Below are 27,724 nucleotides of genomic sequence, written 5' to 3' on the forward strand. Positions count from 1 at the left end.
TTGTATTTCTAAGCCCTTTAATGTCGTAAAACTTCACAGGTACAATTATCAAACAAATCCTGATCAGAGCCACAAAAAGACTTATTGCACAGGTAATGCGAAGCTTGATCCAAATAGCTGGCTTTAAGTAGTGTCTTAAAGGAGGAAGAGGGAAATGCAGAGGTATTTAGGGAGAGAATTCCAGAACTGACAGGAGTTCAAATAAAGAAATCTGTTACTCTTACACAGATCAGTCTGAACGCAACTCGTGTTCCACGAAGAGCCACGTAACAAAGGATGAGCAATTCATTCATTTTGGTGACTTCTTCAAAGACTACAGACCAAAGCTGGAGTGCAAGAACACAGCACTCAGCAGCAGAAATTCATCAGCAACTGTTAGTTACAATTGAGAATTTACAAAATAAATGCACACGATTGGCATTCAGCAGCATTAGCATTAACGGTTATGTTTGATATTTCAACAGTAACCAAAACAGAAACATCTTATTACCCATTGGTATTCCAATAGAGTGCAAGCCATCAACAATGCAGCATTGTTTTAGCACAAACATTTAATTCTAAATTCCAACCAAACTAATTGCTACAGTGAAATTTTAGTTCAGATACAGTTATTAGGAACAAACAAAATGTGAAAATGCGTATTGCTTTAACTGATGGAAGATATTCCAGGTTTGGATGGCACAAACTTTAGTTTGTTTGATTCCTTCCTTTCAGGATAGGAATTTCAGGTTGCTGATTTGCTTGCCGAGCTGGCTTGTTTTTGTTCAGACATTTCGTCACCATGCTAGGTAACATCAGTGGTGAGGCCTCCGATGAAGCAATGTTGTTCTACTGCACTTGGAATCTATACTGACCGGTCTGTTATGGTGAGTAGTGTCATTTCCGGTTTTGTTCTGAATGGGTTTGTATATGAGGTTCAATTCTATATGTTTATTGATTGCATTATGGGTTAAGAACCATGCCTCTAGGAATTCCCAGGACAATGAAGGCCATCAGTTTAACTGCGACAACATAACCATAGTGGCCCAAGCCAAACATGGACACGCACGGGAATTCCTAGAGGCATGGTTCTCAACACATAATGCAATCAACAAACATACAGAATTGGAGCCCATATACAAACTCATACAGAACAAACCCGGAAATGACACTACTCACCTTAATGGACCGGACAGTATAAATTCCAAGCCGAGTACAACAACATTGCCTCGTTGGAGGCCTCACTGATGACGTTACCTAGCATGGTGACGAAACGTCTGAATGAAAACAAGCCAGCTCGGCGAGCAAATCAATAACCTTACCCACAACCCTAGCTACATATCTTTGTTAAAACCTTAAATAGGAATTTCACTTTTGTCTCATTACAGCTACTGCTATCTGTATGATGCGAGCATTAACTCATCTTAGATGAAGTCCTGTAGTCCTCACAGTGTAGCACTCCTAAAGTAGTGTTCTACCCCAGGGACCATACAAGACTACTCCTGGAACTCAAGCATCTTATTTTAATGTAAAATAAAGAACTAAGGATGCTGGAGATCTGAAACAGAAACAAGTTACTGGAGAAACTCAGCAGGTCTGGCAGTATGTGTGAGAAGAAAGCAGAGTTAATATTTCAAGATCACTGACTCTTCATCAGAACAGTTCTGACAAAGAGTTACCGGTCTTGAGTTGTAACTCTGCTTTCTTCCCACAGGTGCTGCCAGACCTCTTGAGGTCCACAGCCTTATTATAATGTACAAAATCTAAATCATTATTAATTAGACATGAGGCAATTTGTAAAGTAGACATTTATTAAGGAATGATGTAAACAGTGTCATTCAATACGGATTGCATCATTGCAGTTTCCAGGGTCATCTCCTGGTGCAGCACGTACTGGGTTGTCTTTTGCCTGACAGATGTTTATGTGTATACTGCACATTAGGTGCATAATAGGAACAAGAAAGGGCAGCCTGATAAATTGTTTGTATTGGAGAGAAGACTTCTAAATTAAATGAGGGTGACATTTTCCAACATTAATTGAGCAGCCATCAAACAGAAAAGAAGCTGGTTTCATTACTGTCATCACCATTTGATCAGTATTTTTTACTATGTAAAGATTAGGTCAACTGTACAATACATTAACAGATCATTCAGCTCCATTCACTGGCATTTTTTTGCTCTGCTAATGCCACCTCCCAGCCTACTTCATCTCACCTAAAGAACTGGAGGAGGCACAACTGGGTAGATGCCGAGAAGAAGCTTCCTCTCATAGGGGAATTTTCCCCCTTGGGTCACTGTTTGAAAATAAGTGGTCTCCCATTTAAGTCAGAGACGAGGAGCAATTTCTTCCCCTGGACGGCCATTAGTGTTTGCAATTCTTGGCCCTAGCTAGCAATGGAGACTGGGTCACTGAAAATACATTGAAGGAGTTGGACAGATTTTTAATGGGAAATCAGCAGTCTCAGAGCGGAGTCACCAAGTGAAGAGGAAGTATGTGAATATTATTATAATCCTGGGAGGGGTAGAAGATTAGTGCAGAGCAGTAGGATCAGTTTTCAAATTGCATTAATAAAGAGCAGGGAATGATAGTCAACTGAACATCATCCTGTTGTGCGTAAATCTCTGTGGGAAGAGCCATTTTGCTTCCCCAATAGCTAAGCGTGTACCAGTCTGCAGTCTGGTATTTTATAGCAACAGCTAGTGGCGGTCATGGCAGAATGAGAACATTTGTTGCAGAAATCCATCCACCATAGCCCGCTCTGCTGTTCTTCAATAGTTGTGCAATCTTTGGTGTTGGACAAGCTGTACATACACTTAGAACAAGTATAAGCCTTGTGGCACAAGAATGGTCCAGTCACAGAACACAGAGCAGGATGAGGCCACCTCTCTATTCAGATCATCCCACACCTGTGACTCCACTGTGGGATGCGAGCCTGCCTGCCAGGGCTTCCGAACGATGGTCCAAGCAGATGGTACTCGCTGATCTCAGTCGTCCATCCTTGGCGAGTAGGCTTCTATTGCTAAGTGGTGAGACATGAAGACTGCCCATGCTCCACGAGTGTGTTAGATCTGAAGCCATGCCTGCCTGCAGCTGGGAACCTCCCCAGTCTTCACTGACTTCACGTGGACGTTCCTGAGGGATTGGCAATCTGGGACTGGCCAAAGAAGGAAGACAAGGGGAGGACATCACCGACCTCAGGACACTGTGCTCATTGGAGAAACTGAAACTTCCTGGCAAGGAAAGATATATTATTGGTAACAACTAATTCAGTCTCCTCAGCCTTACTTATTGGAATTTATACTTGAAATTCCTTGGGTCTTCCACCTCTCTGTTCACCTTGAAAAATGATCCTTTTTTTCCTCACTTAACCTTTGTGGATTGGTCTGTACCCATCCCTCACCAACACCCATCCACAAAATACACATGCACACCATCCCCCACCCACTGCTGATATCCTGAATTCCCCAGGCCCCATTCCTGTGCCAAACTAGTTCATCAGAAACTGAAACATTAACTCTTTTTTCATTCTCCATTGATGCAATCTGACCATTTTCTCTTAATTTTAGATCCTTCCAGCATCTGTAGTATTCTTTTGATGTTTTTTGAATCATCAGATTTCATATTTGAATAGTGATTTAGCAATGCAGCAAAATATCCTAAGGCACTTCACTGGCAGCGTTACCAAACAATTAGGGACCAAGACACACAAGGAAATATTTGGACAGGTGACTACTGACAGAAATTCATGTAATCAGTGCCTTAACTAAAGAAGGAGGATGGTAGAGAGATGAGACGTTTAGGAAGGAAATTCCAGAGCTCTAGGCCTAGGCAGCTGAAGACACCAATTATAAGTGATTAAAGAACTGAAGAAACACAGAGCTCCTGAGGGTTTCTCGGAGATAGATCAAAGAGGCAAGAAACAAAATGACAAAATATTACAGATGCTGGAAATCTGAAACAAACACAGAATGCTAGAGAGATTCAGCAGAATCTTTGGAGGGAGAAACAGACAATGTTTCGAGTCTGGAATGACTCTTCAGAAGACTCTTCTTCAGAGTCTCTGAAGAAGACTTATACTAGATTTGAAACATTAATTCTGTTACTCTTCCCAAAGCAGCTGCCAGACCTGCTGAGTTTCTCCAAGATGTGAAAGGGAGCATTTGGAAAGACAAACAGTGAAAAGTTGGAAATCTGAACAAAAAAAAACACAGAAAAACACTGGAAATATGCAGCTGGTCAGTGTGCATCTGGAAAGGTAGGAAACTACCTAATAATTTGCATCCTGATTAATGACTGCATCTTTTTCAACATCGTCCGAACCACAGTACAATTCTAGTCTATACCTGTATGAATAACGCTACAGAGTTGATAATGCCGCGTAAAATATTCATCACCATAAGTGGCATACCGTGGTGGTCAATTCTGTGTTAAGCATTGCCTGTACGGCTCAAGGGCTTCACTCAAGCATGGTGTTTTCTGCGGCATTTGCTACTGAGAAACATAAATATCATAGCTAACATGCTCATTCCTTTACTCCCTGAATTTATACTGGATCATTTATCTTCCCTAAACTCAACTTTCAGAGCACAAAGGGTCAGCTCCCTCAACCCTTAGGGAGGAAATTCAAGAGCTCTAGGCTTAGGCAGCTGAGGACACCAATTAGAACTGAAGAAACACAGAGCTCCTGGGGGTTTCAAGGAGATAGATCAAAGATGCAAGAAACAAAACGGCAAAGTATTACAGATGCTGGAAATCTGAAACAAGTACAAAATGCTAGACAGATTCAGCAGCATTGGAGGGAGAAACTGACAATCATTACTATTCCCAACACATCAAGAAATAATTTCAATGTAGTGGTGAAAACTGATTGCCAATTATTTCAGAAATCCTAACAATGTATTACCTCTTAGCACACCAATTCTTTTACTTTTCATTTAATTTTTATATTGCATCTTCTCATTTATCCTACCTGGGAAGCATTCTGAAGGGGGAAGATAAATAGCTAGAGGTCATGATCGCATGCAAGAAAAAGAAAAGAGATCTTGCAAACAGTCTTTAGGGAGTTAGGTAGGAAATTCAAAAACAGGAATTCATACATAGTAAAACCTCTGGATTACTTCTGGTAACACGCATTAGTGAATAAAGGAACAGAAGGACAGAGTGGATGAATGTGTAGCTGGAGGGACAGTGAGGGAGGGAGGATTTTAAATTCCTGGGGTATTGGGACTATTTCTGAGGGAGGTGGGACCTGTACAAATCAGCCAGGTTACATCTGTACAGGAATGGGATAAGCAACCTTGCAGGGAGGTTTACTTATTCTGTGGGGGTGGATCTAAATGAGATTGACACTGGATGAGATCCTGATGAGTAATTCAGACAGGATAGAAGCTGAGATGGAATCAGAATTTAACACATGGCGAGGAAAGTCTGGAGGTTAGAGGAAACATAGCTTAGTTAAGAAAGAATTGAGCTTTCAAGGCAAAACGGAATATAACGCAAAGAGCCTAGGGAATAAGGTAGATAAGCTGAGGGTACAGATAGGCACACGTGAGTACGATACCATAGCTGTGACCAAGGCTTGTAAGAAAGATGAGCAGAACTGGGAGGTCAACATTCCTGGTTATTCAGAGGAGTTGGAGATGGGGATGAAAGAGTGTGGCCCAGTGTGTCGGTTTCGTCCCAGCATGGCGTTCTTGTCATGGATTGATCAGCTTCCTCCGAAACCAGGAGCCGTAAATGGACTGTGATGAACTTTTGTGTTAAATTTACTATTTATTGTTACTTCTGAATTTACATATAACTTCTGTCATTAATACAGGCACCATGGTAAGGTGACTTATAACACTTTCCATTGTATTTTTCTTGTAAAAGTACATGACAATAAATTCTAAAAAAAATGATGTAGGTGCTGTACAATATTGATTGAGGAATCAATTCTAGCAGTGAGGAAGGATGCTATTTTAGAAAAATCATCAAATGAGGTCATATGGGTAGAAGTAAAAATCTCTGAAGAGACAAACATGCTGTTGGGTGTTTACTACAGGCCCCCAAACAATCAGGGAGAAATAAGAGGGTCAATGTGTCATCAAATTCCAGAGAAATGTAAGAATAATAAGGCAGTGATAGTTCCAGATTTTAAGTAAACAGATATTAACTGGGTTAGTTGCAGTGTGCAAGATAGGGAGGGAACAACATTCTTAACTTGCATCCAAGAGAACCCTTTACAAATACGCAAGTAAGCCAACAAGCTAGGAGGCAGTTCTGGATCTAATATTTGGAAATGAGCTCAGGCAGGAAGAAGGCATATCAGTAGGGCCTTGTGTATCTTTAAGGCTGAGATAAATATATTCTTGGTCTGTAGGGGAATCAAGAGTTACATGGAAAGGGAAGAAAAGTGAAAATGAGGAACGTCAGATCAACCATGATCCTATTGAATGGCGGAACATGCCCGAGGGGCCAAATGGCTTTCTCCTGTTCCAATTTCTTATGGTCTTATGGACATTGACTTTAGCAAGGCTTTTGATAAGATCCCTTGTGGTAGACTGGTTAAGAAAGTTAGAGTCCACAGGTTAAGGGAAAGTGACTCGCTGGATCCAAAACTGGCTGAAAGGCATAATGCAGAGTGTAGTGGTTGAAGGGCATTTCATTGACTGGAAGTCAGTTTCCAGTGGGGTTCCTCAAGGCTCGGTTCTGGGATCCTTGCTGCTGATGGTGTACATTAATGATTTGGACTTAAATGTAGGAGGAATGATCAAGAATTTTGTGTACGACATGGGAATTGGTGGGTGGTAAATAGGAGGAGGATAGCTGTAAATTGCAGGAGGATATTAATGGACTGGTCAGCTGGGCACAGCAGTAGTGAATGGAATTCAACCCGGAAAAGTGACAGGTAATCTACTTTGGGACAGCTAACAAGGCAAATGGTTACACTATGAACAGTTGGATCCTGAAAAGTATACGGAATACCAGTATAACCTTGGTGTGCATATTCATAGATCCCTAAATGTAGCAGGGTAAGTATACAAGTTAGTTGACAAGGCACACGGGGTATCTGCCTTTATTCGCTGAGGCACAGAATACAACAGCAGGATGGTTATGTTGGAACTACATAAAATGCTGGTTAGGCTACATTTGGAGTACTGCGTGCAGTTCTGGTCACCACATTGCAGGAAGGATATGACTGCACTTGAGAAGGTAAAGTGGAAATTTACCAGTATGCTGTCTGGGCTGGAGGGTCTGAACTATGAGGAAAGATTGAATAGACTGGGTTGTTTTCCTTGCAACAATGAAGGATAAAAGGGGCCTGGCTAGAGGTATATAAGATGATGAGGGGCAGAGGTAGGGTGAATAGGAAGTATGTTTTTTATTTGTAGAAGGGTCAATAACAACGGGGCATAGAGGTACAAGGCTTGGAGGGGAGTTGAGGAGAATGCTTTTCCACTCAGAGTTCGGTGGGATCCTTTTACTCATTGCCTGAAAGCGTGATTGTATCAGAAACTCTCATAATACGACTGTGTTTAGATATTCACTTGCATCGTCATTGCTTCCAGGGCCATGGGCCAAGAACTGGAAAACAGGACTAGTTTAGGCAGATTTTCGTTGACTGACATTGACACAATGGGCCAAATAGCCTCCTTCTGTGTTATAAGAGTCTATTAGAATATAGAAATTGTCTGACACAGTAGAAGCCTGAGGCTAGCATCTACAAGCCCCTTGTCACAAGGGGGATGAAAGCTACTTCCAGATCTTTGACTAGAACCTGATGGACATCATTTACCTTTGATCTGGAGATCTTCCATCAGGCACTGCAGGTTACGTGTAGCCTCGTCACTGCCTGAGTGAGCTGCTCTCCAATACAACTCAATGGCTTTTGAAAAACTTACTGGGAGGCCTGAGGAAAGGGAAAGAAGAGTTTTGTTAGATTGGTTTGATGAAAGGAATTGTTTGTTTGCTTGCTAATCTGGAAAACCTGCGCTAAAGCAGGGGAGGGGTTGCTGAGCTAGGGTGCCATCAACAAGCCACAGCCACAGTCACACCCCATTAGGGAGACAGTGATGCAAAAACAAAGGAAAAAGGATTACAGTAATTCACTCCCAGTTTTGAATCCCAAAGGAGGCTCCTATTACATAGTCAAATCCAGCACTATGCACCTTAAAGCAAACAATATTAAGGGAAAATTTAATAGGGATGTTTTGAACAGCCAGTTCAAAAATACCAGAATGGACAACTTGGGGTAAATAACATTAAAACAATGATAAAATATGGTAAAGCACTGGATATCTTCTGTGCTTATTCAAGTGAAGGACGTGGGTGCTGGAGAATTGGAAACTTGTGGGTCTCAGTCCTGTTTGCTCCTGTGATTTCTGATTTGCTGGGATCCCTGTTTCCCCTCACTACCTTGATGAAGGTTTAATGCTCTGTGATAGTACAGTACCTCCTAGTCCTTGCTGGTACAACACTCCCAGAGCACACTGCGCGTCAGCATGTTCAAGGGCTGCAGCCTTCTGATAGAGTTCAGCAGCTTGTCGCAAGTCCATCATCACACCCCAGCCTTTCTCGTAGCAAATACCCAGGTTGTAGTGACTTGCAGGATCCTGCAAAGGACAGGAAATAACTCATTCTGCTGAAAGTCAATGTAGTCAATAAAAACAAAATATGTTGATATGGACACCAACCATATTGACAGGTTGGGGCCCCAGGGGCTTCAATGGGTAGGAGTGTGCAGTGCAGCACTGGGGATCAAATACTGTGTTCTACATCCCTCCAATTCTTGCCAGAATTCTACTCATTTCACTCCATTAGCAACGGCTGTGTTTTCAGTAAGTCAAAGCCCTAAAACTTCTGGAATTCAATTAACCTGTGAGAATTAGTGTTTCATGATGACATAGCCCCTGGAAAGATGACTCCAACATAGGAAATATAGTAGTTAGAATAAGATAATCAAATCCTTCAACCATCTTAAAGGTCTCAAACACAGGAAGTTCTTCACACTGCTCTGGAATTTTGGAACGCATTGTGGGTGCAGTATGAGGAAAAGCTTTGTTTTTTTTGAGGGATTAACAGTGCTCCAAAATGTGGACATTTTCTAATTGATATGAATGACCTCCAGAAGGAGGCCATTTAGCCCATCTCCTTAAACCTTTAAAGTAAAGGTAAAGTCATCATAGTCTTACCAGACCACTGGGTTGCTCTCTCAGACAGAGAAGACTAATGGTGGTTTGACTGGAGGGTCATCAGGCCTCAGGTGAGGGAGAGGTTGAGAAGGATGGTCCTTCATGGTAACCTCAGCTGGTGAGGGAATTGAATTAACCAATGCTGTTGGTGTCACTCTGCATCACAAACTAGCTATTCAACCAACTGAGCTAACTGACCTACCAAACAAAACATCTTACCCCACTTTCCGATGCCATCATCAGGTATCTGGCAGCTTGATATAGATCTTTGTGGGGTTCTTTTGTAAAGAATACACCAAGATAGGCTTGGGCCTGAAATGACAAGAGGATAAATTGCATTTTTTTTCACTTCAGAGCAGTACTTTCACTGAGATTATTTCTTCCCCATCTCCTAGTCCTTCCTTCCAGATTCTGTTTTATTTTCTCTGGCATGTCAGAGAAAACTTCCATTTCTACAGCGCAGGTCACAACCTCAGGACATCCCTAAGCGCATTAAAGTCAATGAGTAGTTTTGAAATGCAATCAGTTATAAGAATTACTGTTTTTTTTTCCATTTAAGGGGAACTTTCAGTTGGTGGTGTTTCCAAATATCTGCTGTCCATGTGCTTCATGTAGTGGGTTTGGAAGGAAGCCACGTTTGGCAGGAATCTTATGCACAACAAAACAGCCACAAACAATGTCATAATGACCAGGTAATCTATTATAAGCGATGCTGCTGGAGTCCAGAACACTCTGGATGTCTGCCTTAGTCTTCTTCAAAGATTTCTGTGGGAGCTTTTACACACACCTGAGGGAGGGAGGGAGGGAGGGAGGGAGGTGGGGGGGGTGGTGGTGGTGGGTGGGTGGGAGCAGATACAGCCTTAGTTTAACTTCTTTCAGATGAGCTGGCATCTCAGATAGTGTAGCATCCGAATCCCTCCATAGATGCACTAGGTGTGCCATTCTAGTTTTTTTTTAATCTCATAGGGCTGGGGTAGATGCAGGGAGCTGGACAGAGGCATGTGAAAATGTCTATGTTAAGCAGCAGACAAGGAGGTTGGATGAACTTTTCCCAGCATCTTTAATTAGGATTGTCAGATAAGTATAGGTTGACCTTCATGGTAATAGTAAACTACCATGTTAGAAGTCATCAAAGGCAGAGATAATTCGACTACTGTTCGACATAACCTCAGTCTCTTTGAAAAAGGAGAATGAGGACAATAAAATAAAAGTAAAAAGAAGTTTAATAGACGCAGTCTTTTTGTAGAGGCTTATGTTCCACAAGAGCTTCCTCTGAACAGGAGCAAGACTCTTCAAATTAATGCAGCCCTCTTGAAGAAGCTTAGCAACATACCTGAACTTTTCTGTATATACGCAGCATTTTTTTAAATTAAAAGATGATCTCTTGCCTCTTTGAGTCCAGATTTTGCTGCCTTTTCCAACTGTCCTACAGCTTCTTGGGTATCCCTGGTCTGTTTTTCTGGCTTGACATGCAATAGGTACTGGGCCCAACGGAACTGGGCCATGTTGTGTCCTTGGGCAGCAGCATAACTGTAATACAAAGCAGCCTGGAAGGACAGGGGAGGAAAGTGAATAGGATTGGACTTGATTGCAATACATCTGAGAGATTGTCCTACTTTTGAAATACAAAAGACACAAAACACATGGTGGAGATTTCAGTAGTTTATGTGTTCAGTGTTTCAGTGTTCAATGGTTTGTGGGAATGTGGTTCATTGCGCACTTGTTAATGAGTTTTTGAAATTAAAAGACAGTAAAAGAGTGCCAACACTTTTTACCAATCCCTAGCTGCCTTGAGAAGGTGGTGGTGGGAACTGAGTGTCTTGTTGGTCTATATCAGAGGCCTGTTAAAAGTCAGACATGTTGATATGGACCTGTAGTCATAGGAATGTTAGCTCATTGCCCATTTTGTTGGTCTAGAACATAGAACTGTACAGCACTGTACAGGCCCTTCGGCCCATGATGTTGTGCCGACCTATTATCCTACTAAGATCAATCTACCCTGCATACCCCACATCTTAGTCTAGTAATCCAAATGTTTGCGCTAATAATACAGGGATAGGAATATGAGTCCCAGTAGGACCTGACAATTTAAATTCAGATAATTAAATAAATTGGCAATAAAAACCTAGTATCCGTAATACTGCAAATGAAAATACCTGACAGCCTAGGGAAGGAAATGGGCTGTCCTTACCCTGTCTGACCTATGAGTGACTCCAGACCTACAGCAATGTGGTTGGGCAGTAAATGTCAGTGACAACCACATTCCATAAATTAATAAGTAAATAAAACACAAACTACATTTTGTACGGGCAACAAGTTTCTTTCTCAGTTGATGTGGTGAGATTTGATCTCAGTTCAAAATAACCATATTAAGTGGGTGAAGGAGGAAAGTTGACTAGGGCATCCAGAGAACTCCTTGCGGGCTCAACAAATAGTGTAAGGGAACTTTAACATTCATCTCAATTACAGATGTCCTGATTTAGTGTTTATCCAAAAGATAAACATCTACTACTAAGCAGCACTTCTGTAGTACTAGAGGGGAAATTTCCATCTCCATTTTGTACTCAAGACTCAAGTGAGGTTCAAATCTACAAACGCCTTGTCAATGACATACTGTATGGCAAGAAAAGCGATCAAAACAAAGTTAATATATAAAAGGCAAGTTTTTTTTTTAAACAGATTCCTACCTTCTTGATATCTTTGACAGTGCCTTTCCCCAGTTCATAGCAGACTCCGACATTGTACTGGGCTTTGCTGTAGCCTTGGTTGGCTGCTACCATGAAATAGGAGAAAGCCATATCGTAGTCTTTGGCTTTCATATTTTTCAGTCCTGTTCAGAAGAGATTTAACAAATAGGAAGATCAGGGGAGTATAGCTCGCCGGAGAGGAGATTCTTTAGAAGTTAAAGTAAACATTGTATATGGATTTCAGTAAAGCGTTTGATAAGGTTCCTCACGATAGGCTATTGCAGAAAATACGGAGGCATGGGATAGAGGGTGATTTAGCGGTTTGGATCAGAAATTGGCTAACTGTAAGAAGACAGAGGGTGGTGGTTGATGGGAAATGTTCATCCTGGAGTTCAGTTACTAGTGGTGTACCTCAAGGATCTGTTTTGGGGCCACTGCTGTTTGTCACTTTTATAAGTGGCCTGGATGAGGGCGTAGAAGGATGGGTTAGTAAATTTGCGGATGACACTAAAGTTGGTGGAGTTGTGGATAGTGTGGAAGGATGTTGCAGGTTACAGAGGGACATAGATAAGCTGCAGAGCTGGGCTGAGAGGTGGCAAATGGAGTTTAATGCAGAAAAGTGTGAGGTGATTCACTTTGGAAGGAGTAACAGGAATACAGAGGACTGGGCTAATGGTAAGATTCTTGGTAGTGTGGATAAGCAGAGAGATCTCGGTGTCCATGTGCATAGATCACTGAAAGTTGCCACCCAGGTTGATAGCGTTGTTAAGAAGGCGCACGGTGTGTTAGGTTTTATTGGTAGAGGGATTGAGTTTTGGAGCCATGAGATCATGTTGCAGCTGTACAAAACTCTGGTGCGGCCGCACTTGGAGTATTGCATACAGTTCTGGTCGCTGCATTATAGGAAGGATGTGGAAGCATTGGAAAGGGTGCACAGGAGCTTTACCAGGATGTTGCCTGGTATGGAGGGAAGGGCTTATGAGGAAAGGCTGAGGGACTTGAGGCTGTTTTTGTTAGAGAGAAGAAGGTTAAGAAGTGACTTAATAGAGACATACAAGATGATCAGAAGATTAGATAGGGTGAACAGTGAGAGCCTTTTTGCTCGGATGGTGATGGCTAGCACGAGGAGACATAGCTTTAAATTGAGGGGTGATAGATATAGGACAGATGTCAGAGGTAGGTTCTTTACTCAGAGAGTAGTAAGGGCGTGGAATGCCCCGCCGTCTCCATTCTATAAATTGCAAACAGCAATCAGAGACTTTGTGTACGTATTTGTGGTTATTCAGTAAGAAAAGGGTCTGTTTTGCTTATAATGCCCTTCATGGCTAAATGGCCAACAAATGGTCATTGCTTTGACAGGCATTTTAATATCCTCTGCTGATATGGGCACCACTGGCAAGGGTGGCTATTGCTCATCCGCTGGCTCATCCTTTTTGAGAACTGTTGGCCTGTCTTCTGAATTTCTGCAACCACTGTCTGAAGGCGGCACAGCCACAGTGTTGTTAGATGTCAACATTAAGTATGTTCATTTCCATAAGGTATCTTGTACAGTATATCTTAAACAAGCAATTCAGGACAGAGAGGATTCTCGTCAGTAAAATGACTTACCAATAATGTTTAAAATTGAAGAAACGCTGGAATTTGCAGCTCCCTGCAAGTTAGATGTGGCTTGGTTTAAAATTTCTTCTGGATTTGGGTCCTCTCTCTGAATAAACGGATCAGACAGTGGTGATTAACAGTTAACCGAGCCAAGCTCAATACATTTGTGGAATCACTCAAGTTGAAATTGGTATTAAGTCACTAATGGAACAAGTTACCTGTAGGTCTCCTTGCTGGCCATTTTCACTTGTTGAACCAGAGCATAATGAGCCTTGTATATCTTTTATAAACAGTGGCTCATCTGCAACACAGAAGAAAATCTATGGATATACACACTCTGAAACTGATAGAATACTGTGCAAGGTACTTGTGGTATAAAAGCAGAAATGCAGATGAGACTGCATGGAACTGCTAAGCTACAATTGAACTCCCAAAAAATATTCTAGAAATCCTTAAAAGAACAAGAGGACAACTTAGGAAAGAGCAGAGTCAATAGGAGATGGAAAAGGTAATGTGTTGATACAGAAGACGTACCATGGTTCAGAATGAATATTTTGCTTTTGTTTTTGTACAGGAGTGAAAATTAGACAGCTAAGGAGGACAAGTGTGGATTACTGGATGGGGTAAATATAGTGAGGGAGAAATTATTGGAGTGTCTAGCGAGGTCTAGATGAATTGTATCCCAGGCTCCAAAGAAAAGCAAAGGGAGAAAAGTTGAAGCTTACACCATCTTTTTTCCAGACACAGGCATTGTGCTGGAGGAACGCAGGACAGCTAATGTTATACTATTGTTTTAAAAGACTGGAGGGGATAGACTAAGTGATTTCAGTCCAGTCAGCCTAACCTTGGCGATAAGCTAGTTATTGGGAAATAAAATTCTGAGGAACAGCATAAATCATCATTTAGTGAGGCACAGAATAATCAAGGAGAGTCAGCTAGATTTGGTAAGGGATGGCTACATCTGACTAACCTGATTGGGATTTTTGAGGGAGTAACAATGAGGATCAATGACAGTAACGCATCTGTAGTCTAAATGGGTTTTAGCAAGACTATTGGCAAGGGCCTACATTGCACAAAGCTCACAGCATCTCTGGGAAAGAAGTTATCAAATTCCATCCCACTTACCTCACAGATAACAATTTGATGGACTGTATATGACTAGCTGCCTCAAACTACCACCCATACTTCATGTATAGTCACGTGTCATACTGTGCTTTGGGAAGTAGAGTAAGAAATGAATTATTATATATACTTGGTTTTAGACTTGTATAACATTAAAAGTAAACTATTTATTCTATATGTTCCTAGGATTTGCACTTAAATTCAAAAAGTGATTTTGTGCTAATAACGTTGGAGATGACTGGTGTATGGGGTAACATATTAGCATGGATAGAAGGTTGACTGGCTGATAAAGTTTCATAAATGGGTCTTTTTTCTGATTGGCAGAATGCTATGACACATAGGCGTTTGTGCTGAGGCCTTTTCACAATTTGAATCAGTGAATTAGATATGGGAATTGAAGGCATGACAGCTAAATTTGCAGACAACATCAACTCAGGTGGAAAAGCATGTTGTAAAGAAGACATAAGGAAGTTGCAGATGGATATAAATAGATTGAGCAAAAATCAGGCAAATGGAGTATAATTGAAATAACTCAGAGAGGCTGGCATCCAAACATCGAATCACCCTTTATTTACATGTGGAGAGTCCTTGACACTGATCCAGCTTCCTCAGAGTCAGCACTCAGAGTGAACAGAATCTCTGACACTCCTGTTTATATCTGTCAGTCAGGGCTCCCTGATTGGACCAGATTAACAGCCCCAATCAGGGAACTCATATTCCATGAGGTCCAACTGGCTAACCTCATTACAATCACTACAATAATGTTGGAAATTGTGAAGCAGTTCAATTTGGCAGAAAAAAATTTAAAAATGCAGAGTACTACTTAAATAGCGAACATCTACAGAATTTCAAGGAGCAGTGAGATATAGGTATTCTAATGCAGCAGTGACAAAAAAGTTAGAATAGAGATACAGCGAGTATTTAGAGTCATATAGCAAAGAAACAGACCCTTTGGCGCACCATATCTATGCCAACCAACAAACATCAAACTACACTAATCCCATATATCAGTACTTGGTCCATCGTCTACAATGCCTTAGCATTTTAAATACTCATCCAGATGCTTCTTGAATGTTGCAAGAATACTCGCCTCCACACCCACTCAGGCAGCAAGTTTCATGTATCTACCATACTCGAGGTGAAGAAAAATTTCCTCAGATTTCCTCTAAACCATTTACTCCTCACCTTAAAGTTATGCCCTTGGTCTTACACATGGCTGCCATGGGGAAAAGATTCTCATGATCTATTTTGTCTGTGCCCCTCATAATTTTGTATACCTCAATCAGAACCCCCCTCAACCTCCTCTGCTCTAAGTAAAACAAATCCAGCATATCCAATCTCTCCTCATAACTGGGACTTTTCATCTCAGACTACATCCTGGTCAATCTCCTCTGCACCCTGCCCAGTATAATCACGTCCTTCTGATAGTGTGGTGACCAGAACTGCACACGGTATTGCACCTGTCCCTAACCAATGTTTTATAAAGTTGTAACAAGACCTCTTTGTTCCTATACTCTATGTCTCAGCTAATGAAGGTTAGCATCGAATAAGCCTTCTTCAGCATCCTATTCACCTGTGCTGACACTTTCAGGGGTCTATGGGCTTATACACTGAAGTCCATTTGTTCCTGAGTTTTCCCTAGAAACCTAGCGATCCTTCCTTATTAAACCTCCCAAAATGCATCACCTCACACTTATTGGGATTAAATTCCATCTGCCCAATTTACCAGCGGATCAATATCAGATGGCAGCTTGCAAACATCCTTCTCACTATCTCCAACAACGTGAATTTTCACATCATCTGCAAATCTTCTAATTATACCTTCTACATTCACATCCAAGTCGTTAATGTACATAACAAACAGCAAGGGTCCCAGCACTGGAAACTGTGGCATACTGCTGGTCACAGGCTTCCAATTACAAAAGCAAATCTCCATCATCCCCCTTTGCCTCCTATTTCTAAGACAATTTTGGATCTAGTTTGCCAACTTGCCTTGGATTCCATGGGCTCCTACGTGGGTAATTAAGTCATCTAATGAAATTCTGTCTTTTATTACAAAAGACATTAAATATAAGAGTATGTTTTGTTTAGTTATACAGGGCATTGGTGTGACGAAATCTGCTTACCGTATGTAGTTTTTGTATTCTTATTTATGTGAAGCATGTGGTTCAGTGGTTTATGGGATGATACTTGAGATGAGCAGCTTGTTTTATGAGGAAAAATTGGACAGACAAGGTTTGTTTTCACTGAAGTATAGTTAAGTGAGAAATGACTTCATTGAAGTATAAAAGATCCAGAATGGTCTCGACAAGGTGGACTTGGAAATGCTGTGCCCAGAACTGGGGCACATTGTTTTAGAATTAGGGATCTCCCTTTTAGGACAGAGATGAGGAGAAATATTTTCTCTTAGAGGGTTGTGTGACTCTGGAACTCCAACTCTGAATTTTTTTTTTAAGTTGGATGAAGATGGGCAAGGGAATCAAAGGTTATCGGGGGTGGATGGGAATGTGGAATTCGAAACATTAGGAGATCAGTCGTGATTCTATTGAATAATTGAGGCACCAAATCACTTTTGCTCCTCTTTCATATGCACAAATATATATATGCATGTACATAGCGAGGCAAGGCACTACCTCCTCAACGGCAATTAGGGATAGCTAACAAATACTCACTTTGCCATTGACATCCACATTCCATGAGTGGATTCTATGATTTTGCAGCATCACTAAGAAAATTCTTCATGACCCGTACCTTGCTCAACGCTTTCATTGTGCTCCTGTTGCTTGGTCCTTGAATACACGGGTTTGACATTTGCAGGAGGGGTTGATCTGGTTGATACAGAATTCTCAACTCTCGAGTTATTGATGGAGTGTGGAGTTACACATTGAGGCAAAATGTACTGTTTGAACTCTAACAACCAAGCAAAAAAATACTAACAGTCAGAGAGAGATAATACAAGAAGGGACAAGGTTTCTGCAAAACAAACATTGAGGGTGGTAGCACTTGGCTGCAGAACCTGAATTTAAATATACAAAAAAACATTTAATTATTTTAAAATTTGCATGTCAAAGCATCTCATACCATCAATTACTTAAGGTGCAGTGACAGCTAGAGTGAAACATGCAATAGTTTAAATGTGATCTCAACTCTGTGGAAAGAATGTTTACAGTGATGGATTTATGTATTGAAGTGTGTCAATTATTTTATTTTAGAAAAGCATGTGGTGTTAATTTGTGCCTTTTGTGTTGTGTCAGTTTAAGTATTGCAGTATACAGGAAATTAATACCTTCCTTCCCAAGTTTAATACAGCAGTGACAATCTTTGGGGAAATTGATGAATACTTCTACTTCTGACAGCCCAAATCCCAGAAATGAAACCACAAAACCCTGAAACTCATGTAACCCAGAAGTATCATAACAGTGTTACATCTGTGGTGCAAAGCCAAAAACTTGCAAGGCTGTGGTCTCAGGAAGCCACTAACAGTTTCAGTTGTTCCAGCCGATCAAACTAACTGCATTAACATGATTCATTGTCCTGGTCTGGTAGGAATGCAAATTCTGGAAATGAGAAAATAAGATCCAAGAAACTGCCATGTTACATGCACATAATTAAAACTCACAATCACCAGCTGAGGCTCGACTTGGGGGAGGGGTATAGGAGACTCCAGTTGGTGTGGTGTCAGATAATGAAGAATTGAGTGTAATCCCTGACAGCTATCTAATGGCTCTTGATACAAAATGCATGTATGTTGAGATTTTATTTTTTAAAATGGGGTATGGAACAGAGAAAGGATGTGTAATTACTAAAAGAAGACAGATTAGTCTGGAGTTAGATGAGTACACCTAGTGTTGGGCACCTCTCTTTTGGTGGGATACAAAGTCATGGGTGTTGAAGAGATTCAGAGATAATCCCAGGGATCAGAAGATTTTGTAATGAGGACAAACTAAAGACACCAAGTACATTTCCATGTGAGCACAATCTAAAAACAGATCTGATGTGACTGTTTGAAATTATCAGGGGTGCCCATAGTTGAATCAGGAAAATACTATTTGCACTGTCTGTTAGGTAATTATCATCATCAACTTACAAACGTCACAAAAAGGGAAGAGGCGAGATAAAGAGGATAATAAATGTTGGCCATTTGGTGGATACAGGGACACTGAATATTTTATAAGGCAGAGGTCAATAGATTTTTAACTAAAAGAGTGTAAGGGTAGGCAGCAAAGTAGGATTGAGGCCACAATCAGCTCAAACATGATCTTAGTGAATGGCAGAGTAGGCTCGAGGCTCTGAATAGACTATCCCCACACCAATTAATGCATTTTTCAGAATGAAAAGCAAGTGTTGCTGAACCCCTCTCTCAAATCAGGTCAGCTGACCATTGATGCTTATTTTCTTCACCCATATGAAAATGGGAGATTTAGGTCCGGTATAGAAAGCTCAGAAGCCCATTACTTATCCCAGCCTGAAATAGTACCCTAAGGAAGGGTGAAAGCGTTAAAGTGTGCAGGATATCATTTACACCTCTATGCATTTAGGTGATGGAATTCTTTGTAAAGCATCCTACTGTTTCCAAAGAGATAGTAAGAACTGCCGATGCTGGAGTCTGAGATAACACAGTGTGGAACTAGAGGAACACAGCAGGCCAGGCAGCATCAGAGGAGCAGGAAAGCTGACGTTTCGGGTCGGGACCCTTCTTCAGAAATGGGAGAGGGGAAGGGGGCTCCGAAATAAATAGAGAGAGGGGAGCGCAGAGATAGCAGTTAGCTAGTGGAGCCGATAGGTGGGAGAGAAGACGGACAGGTCAAGGAGCCAGGGATGAAGCTAGTAAAGGTGCGTGTAGGTAGGCAGTGGGGAGGGGGATTAGTCAGTGAGGTGGGAGGAGCAGATAGGTGGGAGAGAAGATGGACAGGTCAAGGAGAGGAGGGTCTGGTATTGGGATGAGGTCGGGGGTGGGGAGATTTTAAAGTCCACGTTGAGACCATTGGGTTGTAGGCTTCCAAGGCAGAATATGAGGTGCTGTTCCTCCAGTTTCCAGTTGGCATCGTTGTGACACTGGAGGCGGCCCAGGATGGACATGTCGTCCAGGGAGTGGGAGGGGGAGTTGAAGTGGTTCGCGACTGGGAAGTGTTGTCGTTTGTTGCGAACCGAACATAGGTGCTCCACAAAGCGGTCTCTGAGCCTCCGCTTGGTCTCCCCGACGTAGAGGCCACATTGGGAACAGCGGATACAATAGGCCACATTAGCGGATGTGCAGGTGAACATCTATTTGATGTGGAAAGTTTTTTTGGGGCCTGGGATGGAGGTGAGGGGAGAGGTGTAGGGACAGGTGTAGCACCTCCTGCGGTTGCAGTGAAAGGTGCCAGGAGTGGTGGGGCTAGTGGGGAGTGTGGAGCAGATGAGGGAGTCATGGAGAGAGCGTTCCCTCCGGAAGGCAGATAAGGGTGGGGAGGGAAATATATCCTTTGTAGTGGGGTCAGATTGCAGGTAGCGGAAGTGGCGGACAATGATGCGTTGAATTCGGAGGTTGATGGGGTGATACATGAACACAAGGGGAATTCTGTCTTTGTTTTTATTGTGGGGAGGGGGTGTGAGGGCTGAGGCGCAGGAAACACAAGAGATGTGGTCGAGGGCATTTTCAACCACTGAGGGGGGGAAATTGCGGTCTTTGAAATACGAGGACATCTGGGATGTCCGGGAGTGGAATGCCTCATCTTGAGAGCAGATGCGGCAGAGGCGGAGGAATTGGGAATAGGGGATCGCATTCTTGCAGGAAGGTGGGCTTGAAATAGATATCAGTTTCAAGGTGGTCACCAGAGATGGAGACAGAGAGGTCGAGGAAGGAGAGAGAGGTATCAGAGATGGTCCAGGTGAACTTGAGGTTGGGGTGGAAGGTGTTAGTAAAGTTGATGAACTGTTCGAGCTCCTTGTGGGAGCATGAGGTGGCGCCGATACAGCCATTGATGTAGCTGAGGAAGAAGTGGGGGATGGGGCCAGTGTAGTGGCAGAAGAGGCACTGTTCCACGTATCCTAAAAAGAGGCAGGCATAGTTTGGGCCCATGTGGGTACCCATGGCCACCCCATTCTTCTGTAGGAAGTGGGAGGAATTGAAGAAGAAGTTGTTAAGGGTAAGGATGAGTTTGGTTAGGCGGATAAGGGTGTTGGTGGAGGGAGACTGGTTGAGCCTGCGGGAAAACTGTTTCCAAAAACAGGTGCTGTGCATTGCGACTGCTGTAGTCACCTTATTAACAGCATACTCTGGACACATTTTATTTGCTCAGACTTATGAATATCTAATAAACTGTGCACTTACTTATTCTGGCTGGTCCCAGTGTAGATGTAATGATGCTCTGGACAGAGAAAGACAAGGCTGCATCACTCTCCTGGGGACCATTGCGGTGACAGAACTGACGATGAAGATGTCTTGCAAACTGTAAAATCACCACAGCAGCAGCACCCTGGAGGAAGGAAAGCAGAGTAGGAACCACAGTCAGTGAAGCTTGTACAAAGATCAACTATGGAAGTGCACAACACAGTTTATTGGGCACTGCAGCAGGTATGACACTGCCGTGGTTAAATTACTGATTCACAGCACAGAACTGAAGAGTTCATATCCAGCCAAGGCAAGCTGCTGAGCTGAATTCCACAAATCTGGGAGCTGCAGAAAGACTGACCAACTGGTTCACTAAATGTCCTTCAGGGAGGGAACCTCTCATCACTTCCCAATCTCGTCATTGGTCCAATATCACTCTCTGTGGATGACTCTGAGCTGGCCTTCCTAATTGGTCAGTTGTAAAGGTTGATGAAACAGTTCTCTGCTTTATTCAGGTAATTGAATTAGGCCATTTGGTCCATCAAGTCTGTTCTGCCATTCAATCATAGGAGATATGTTTCTTAACCCCATTTTCCTGCCTTGTCCCCCTACCCTTCGATTCCCTTACTAATTAAGAACCTATCCACCTCTGTCTTAAATATACTCAATGACTTGGCCTCCACCTCCCACTGTGACAATGAGTTACCCAGACTTACCACCCTCTGGTTGAAGAAATTCTTCCTCATCTCAGTTCTAAAGGGTCATCCCTTCATTCTGAGGCCATGCCCTTGGGTCCTTGTCTCACCAACCAGAGGAAACATTTTCTCCACTTTCACGTAATCTAGGTCCCTCAGTATTGTGCAAGTTTCAACAAGATCAACCCTCATTCTTCTAAACTCCATCGAGTACAAACCCATAGTCCTCAACTACTCCTCATATGACAAGCCCTATGTTACAATGTACTTAACATAGAAAATAGAACAGTATAGCACAGGAACAGGCCCTTCTGTTTGCCCTTGGTTCATATCTCTCCATTCCTTGCATATTTATGTGCTCATCTAAAAGTTCCTTAAACGCCCAAATTGTATCTGCCTCCACCACCACCGCTGACAGCCCGTTCCAGACTCCTACAACTCTCTGTGTAAAAGACTTCCCCCACATCTCCTTTGAACTTACCCTCTCATCTTAAATGCGTGCTCTCTAGTATTAGACATTTTAACTCTGGGAAAAAGATTCCGACTGTCAACCCTACCAATGCATCTCATAATTTTATAGACTTCTATCAAATCTCTCCTCAGCCTTTGCCGCTTCAGAGAAAACAACACGAGTTTTTCTAGCCTCTCCTAATAGCTCATACCCTCTAATCGCAGCAGGATCCTGGCAAACTTCTCCTGAGTACTCTGCAATCCCATCCTTGATAACCAACAACCGAGGTCAGACTAACTGGCCTACAGTTTCTTGTCTTTTACCTCCCCACCTTCTAAACAGGGTTGTTACATTAACCATTTTTCAGTCCTCTGGGACCCTGCCTGACTTCAGCGATTCCTGAAAGATTACTACCACTGTCGCCACAATCTCCTGAGATGAGGAGAAATTTCTTCTCTCAAGAGAGTTGAGTATCTTTGGAACTCCCTGTCACAGTGAGCTGTGGGAGCAGAGACGTTGTGTATATCTATGGCTGAGATAGATTCTTGATCAATAGGGGAATCAAAGGTTACGGGAAAGGGCAGGAAAGTGGACGTGAGGAATGTTGGATCAGCCATGATCTCATTGAACAGCAGAGCAGTTTCAGGGAGAAATGGCCTATTTCTGTTCCTATTTCTTTTGGTCTTGTGGACTGATGGCTCCCAGATAGGAGAGTCACCTTTATAACAAAAAAAGACAAAGACCAACTGACCATGACAGGAAATGAACTGGAAATGACCAGGCTGAATCGTTAAAATTTTGCAGATTGGCGAGTAATTAGAGACCAATAAAGATCTTAAATTTTCTTGAAGAGAGGCTAAAGAAAGAGTTAGCGATATTTACATTCTCCACTCAGAGGGATAGTTGGCAATATTGTTACTTTCTCTGTGAATATTGCCTAGTCATTGAATGGATCAAGAAATCAGTTGAACACTAAAAATTATTGCAACCAAGACTGGTGATGAATCCAAGAACTGAAAACAATATTCTGTTGTTTGTGTTCTCACCCATCCTACAGCATCCAATCCAGAAAAACGAGGTAACTGCTTGGAACAAAATCGAGCGTTCTGCTCTTTTTCTCTCTTCTCTCGCTCTTCTCCATTTTGAGAATCTGTTGAGCTGAGGAACATATAAAAAAGAGAATTAAAGCTGTAGGATCAGGATGGTGATAGATAAGATATATGTCACAAAAAAACAAGGCATTCAGCCCAAATGAATGAACATGAGTCGCCACATATTCCACCTGCCCCATCTCAACCTTCTAGCATCTTTCCACTTCACTTTTTGTTACATACTTATCTAGTTTACTTCTAAAATAATCCAAGCTGTTCCTTTCAACCATTTCCTGCGGTAGCAAGTTCTACATTTTTACTACTTGTTGAGTAAAGAAGAAACTTCACAAGAACATAAGAAATAGGAAAAGAACACTGCTTAGCTCCTCAAGCTTGCTCCACCATTTAATATGATGATTACTGATCAACATTCACCTTGCTCTCTGCTCCCCATAATACACAATGCCCCTATGGTTCAAGAAGTGGTCTCTCTCAGTCCTAAATACCGTCAATGAATCAGCCTTCACAGCTCACAGGGGTACAGAAGTTTCAACCCTCAGCCATCTGACAGAAGGAATTTCTTCTCATCTCTATCTTAAATGGGTGACCTCAAGTGATGAAATTAAGTCCACTAGTTCTGAATTTCTCCATGAAGGGTAATATTTTTTTCAGCATCCACATCGTTAAACTCTCTTCAAACCTACATGTTTCAATAAAATCTCCTTTCATTCTTCTCTAAATTCCAGGCACAAGTCAGGAGTGCTGAGGCTAATGTGCTGTAGGCACACTCAGTGCAGTTAGGGAGAAAGTTCCAAGATTTTAATCCAATGACAGTGAAGGAATGGTGACATACCTCCAAGTCAGGATAGTGAATGGCTTGGAGGGAAATTTGCTGGAGGTGGTATTCCCATGTATCTACTGCCCTTGTCCTTCTAGACAGTACATGTCATGAGTTTGGAAGTGGTTTGGAACAGCAGTGCCTTTTGTAGATGGAAAACGCTGCAAAAAGTGTGTGGCAACAACAAACGGAGTGAGTGGTGAAGGCAGGGGGTGCCAATCAAGCAGGCTGCTTTGTCTTGGATGGTGTTGAGATCCTCGAGTGTTGTTGGAGCTGTACTCATCCAGGCAACACTTAGGGAAATATTCAATTATACTCCTGATGTGCACCTTAAAATAACTGTCAATCGCATGTGGTAGATTAATGACTTACCTGCTTTTGAAGTGAGAGTGAGTTGAAACCAGAGGGGAGTTTATCACATCATCTTCAGCAGAGTGAGTAGGAGGCAGGCGCAGTGAGGATGATGGGCCAGTAACAGTCCAACGGTGAAATACTAAGTGGAAGAAGAGCGAACCAGTAAATGAAACAGCTTTTGGTAAACAAGCCACCTGGTGGTATGCAAAGTTTGCAACAATTCAAGACAGAATCCCTTCACCAATTTCCCAGGTCCCAATGTGTTAATTTATTTCAGTGGATATTGGTTGAGGGATAAATATCACTCCAGGACCAGTGGGAGGGGATAGTTCTTCTTTAAATAGTATCATAGGATCTGTTACATCCATCTGAGAGGGCAAACACTGCCTTGGTTTGATCCAGAAGACAGCACCTCCATCACGCAGCACTCCCTCAGTACTGTGTTGATGTGCCAGCTTAGATTTTCTGCTCAAAGCTCTACTTTGTGATTTGAACCCATGATATTTTGAGATGGCCACCCACTGATCCACAGCCAACACAATTCACTATTATGAGGACGAGTTGTCAAATGCAGACTTTTTTGGTCATTCGATGTGAGTTGGGTGTTCCAATAGCAAGATTGGCATTTCTCATTACAGTACAGCACCCCCACCTAGTGGTAACGGACTGAATTCACCAGGAACAGGCTTCTCCAGACTCAGTGTTGTGTGCGTGTTAATAGGGGCTGATTAATTCCCTGGCTCTTCACACCCCAAACCATCCCAAAAAAATGGAAGCCACGATTTATAAACATTCATCATGTAAAGGTGAGATAACAAGGCGTAGAGCTGGATGAACACAGCAGGCCAAGCAGCATCAGAGGAGCAGGAAAGCTGATGTTTCAGGTCTAGACCCTTCTTCTGAAAATTTCATTTTCTGAAGAAGGGTCTAGACCCAAAATGTCAGCTTTTCTGCTCGGCCTGCTGTGTTCATCCAGCTTTACAACTTGTTATCTCAGATTCTCCAGCATCTGCAGTTCCTACTATCATGTAAAGGTTTTCACTGTTCCGCAGAATTAAGATGGACTGTAAGCTAGGTGACTCATGCAAGTCACCCTTTTCCCAATACTAATATGTGGTACAAAGGGTACTGCCCCTACCCCTTAGACCAAAGCTCCATGTGCAAGTTCCACACTGCGACTCAACTGCCAAAGAATGTACATTCACAACATGGTCAAGTAGATTATCAATATGCAAATCCTTCTGATACAAGTGGCAGATGGAATTCAATCTGGATAAATGTGAGGTATTGTATTTTGGTGCAACAAAAAGGGTAGGGCTTATACAATTAATGGTAGGGCTTTGCGTAGTATTGTAGAACAGAGGGACCTAGGAGTTCCGGTACATAATTCTTTGAAGTTTATGTCACATAAAGACAGGGTGGTTAAAAAGGCATTTAGCATGCTTGCCTTCTTTGCTCATTTCTTTGAGTGTATGAGTTGGGAAGTCATGTTGAGGTTGTTCAAGACATTGGTGAGGCCTCTTTTGGAATACTGTGTCTCATTGCGGTCACCCAGTTACAGGATGGATATTAAGCTAGAGAGGATTCAGAAGAGACTTACCAGGATGTTATCAGGTATGGAACGTTTGAGTTATAAAGAAAGGCTAGATAGGCTGGGGGCCTTTTTCACTTAAGCATTGGAACTTGTGACAAGACTTTATAGGGTCATGAGGGGTATAGATAGGGTTAATTGTAGTTGTCTTTTCCCTAGGATGGGGGATTTCAAGTTTAGGGGGCACATTTTTAAGGTGACAGTAGAGAGATTTACAAAAGACACGAGGGGCAAATTTTTAACAAAGAGGGTGGTTCAAAACATATGAATGGGAAAGATTTGGATGGATATGGGCCAGGAGCAGGCAGGTGGGAGTAGTTCAGCTTGGGATTATGGACTGGTTGGACTGAAAGGTCTGTTTCTGTGCTGTATGACTCTATAACAGGTAGTAAGTGTGGGAAACTCTCCTGGTCAGCTAGAGCAGTGTGGTAGCTGAGTATAGAAGCCTCTCCACATTAAAAGACTCCATGTGCAGGTTCTTGTCATTGTATAGCTTCCATGGCAAGTGCCTCCTTAACTGAGGTCATCTCTCAATCATACTGTACAAATATGTTAGAACTCACCTCTTGAGCAGGTGGGACTTGAACCTGAATCTTATGGCTCAGAGGTACAGGCACAACTACTGTGCCACAACAGCCCTTACTGTCCAATGAATAAGTTTGTCAAATCCAGTTCACAACAAAGTCCTTGCTTTAATAAACTCTACTCTGTCTCAATTAATGGATGGTGGAGGGGAACTTGCAGGTGGTCGTGTTCCCTTGTATCTGCTGCCCCTGTCCTTCTAGATGGGCACAGTCATGGGTTTGGAAGGAGCTATCGAAGGATCTTTGGTGAATTTTTGCAGTGTGTCTTGTGGATAGTATACACTGCTGCTACAGAGCATTGATGTTAGGCGGAGTAGATGTTTGTGGGCACAATGCCAATCAAGAAAGCTGCTCCGTGCTGGATGGTGTCAAGCTTGAGTGTTGCTGAAGCTGCATCGATCCAGGCAAGTGGGGAGTATTCAATCACACTCCCAGCTTGCGCCTTGGAGATGGTGGACAGGTTTTGGGGAGTCGGGTGGAGAGTTACTTGTTGCAGTACTCCAAGCCTCTGACCTGCTCTAGTAGTCACTCCGTTAATGTGGAGAGTCCAGTTGAGTTATAGGTCAATGGTAATCTCCAGGATGTTGACAGTGGGAGCTAATTTGATGGTAAAAACATCAAGTTAGCATAGCTAGAAAGTGACTGTATAAAAGAAAGAGATTTTAAAAGTTTATTATCAGTAAGAGTCAGCGTGAAGGAGACTTCACCAGGGCGAGCTAGAGGCCAACTGAGTATGTTGGACAATTTGGTTTAAAGCAGGAATCCAGTTAAAGCGGGAAGTGCATTTAAGTACAGTTTACTCCAAGAAGAAAAGTGTGCAGAGTGGGGAATTTGGTGAAAGGGGGGAGGTATTGTTAATCTTTCATCTACACTTTCTCATTAAAAGGTATTAAGGACTGTCTTTAAACTGCTGCCACAACAGACTTGTGGTTGTCAGGCCAAGAGGCCTAGGTTCAAGTCCCATCTGCTCAAGGCGGGTGTGGGGGGGGGTGTTGGGGGGGGGGGAGGTGAGAAAGGCACGAGGCAGAGAGGGGGGGCACGGGGGGGGGGGAGAAATGCACAAGGGGTGGGGGGGGGGGGGGGCGTGCAAGTGGTGTTCCCACATAGCCTTCAGGCCCCGGGCCTATCCCGGCCCCGTCCTCACCTCTCCCCGCCGCGGCCTTAATCCTCCACATTCCGCCGGCGCTCGATCGCCCGCGCGCCTCCGATCCCGCCCACCGCCCCGCTCTCCGCCAATCAGCGTCCG

General features: G+C 42.7%; 1 protein-coding gene across 2 annotated transcripts; it reads right to left on the bottom strand.

Annotated features, from left to right (window-relative positions):
- Window positions 1-27,724, bottom strand: dele1 (DAP3 binding cell death enhancer 1). 2 transcript variants are annotated; one of them, XM_048603833.1, is made up of 13 exons: window positions 27,623-27,724; window positions 24,322-24,442; window positions 23,067-23,178; window positions 20,875-21,019; window positions 17,313-17,471; window positions 13,658-13,740; window positions 13,449-13,545; window positions 11,841-11,983; window positions 10,542-10,700; window positions 9,373-9,465; window positions 8,415-8,574; window positions 7,758-7,871; window positions 1-3,210 (listed from the first exon to the last, which is right to left on the bottom strand). In XM_048603833.1, the coding sequence occupies exons 1-13, from the start codon at window positions 27,651-27,653 to the stop codon at window positions 2,876-2,878; spliced, it is 1,752 nt and encodes a 583-aa protein (XP_048459790.1). In that variant the 5' UTR covers window positions 27,654-27,724; the 3' UTR covers window positions 1-2,875. The 2 variants fall into 2 exon arrangements, with proteins under 2 accessions (XP_048459790.1, XP_048459791.1); XM_048603834.1 differs by lacking the exon at window positions 17,313-17,471.

This window comes from Rhincodon typus, chromosome 12 (genome assembly GCF_021869965.1).
Source record: "Rhincodon typus isolate 14 chromosome 12, sRhiTyp1.1, whole genome shotgun sequence".
In the NCBI taxonomy this organism is placed as follows: Eukaryota; Metazoa; Chordata; class Chondrichthyes; order Orectolobiformes; family Rhincodontidae; genus Rhincodon; species Rhincodon typus.

Coding starts and splice junctions, on each gene's coding strand:
- dele1 (XM_048603833.1), bottom strand. CDS start 27,653: ATGTGGAGGATTAAGGCCGCGGCGGGGAGAG. Junction 9,466..10,541: donor CAAAATCTGGACTCAAAGAG/GCAAGAGATCAT, acceptor TTGTCATTTCAG/GCCCAAGCCTATCTTGGTGT. Junction 8,575..9,372: donor TGATGGCATCGGAAAGTGGG/GTAAGATGTTTT, acceptor TGTCCTTTGCAG/GATCCTGCAAGTCACTACAA.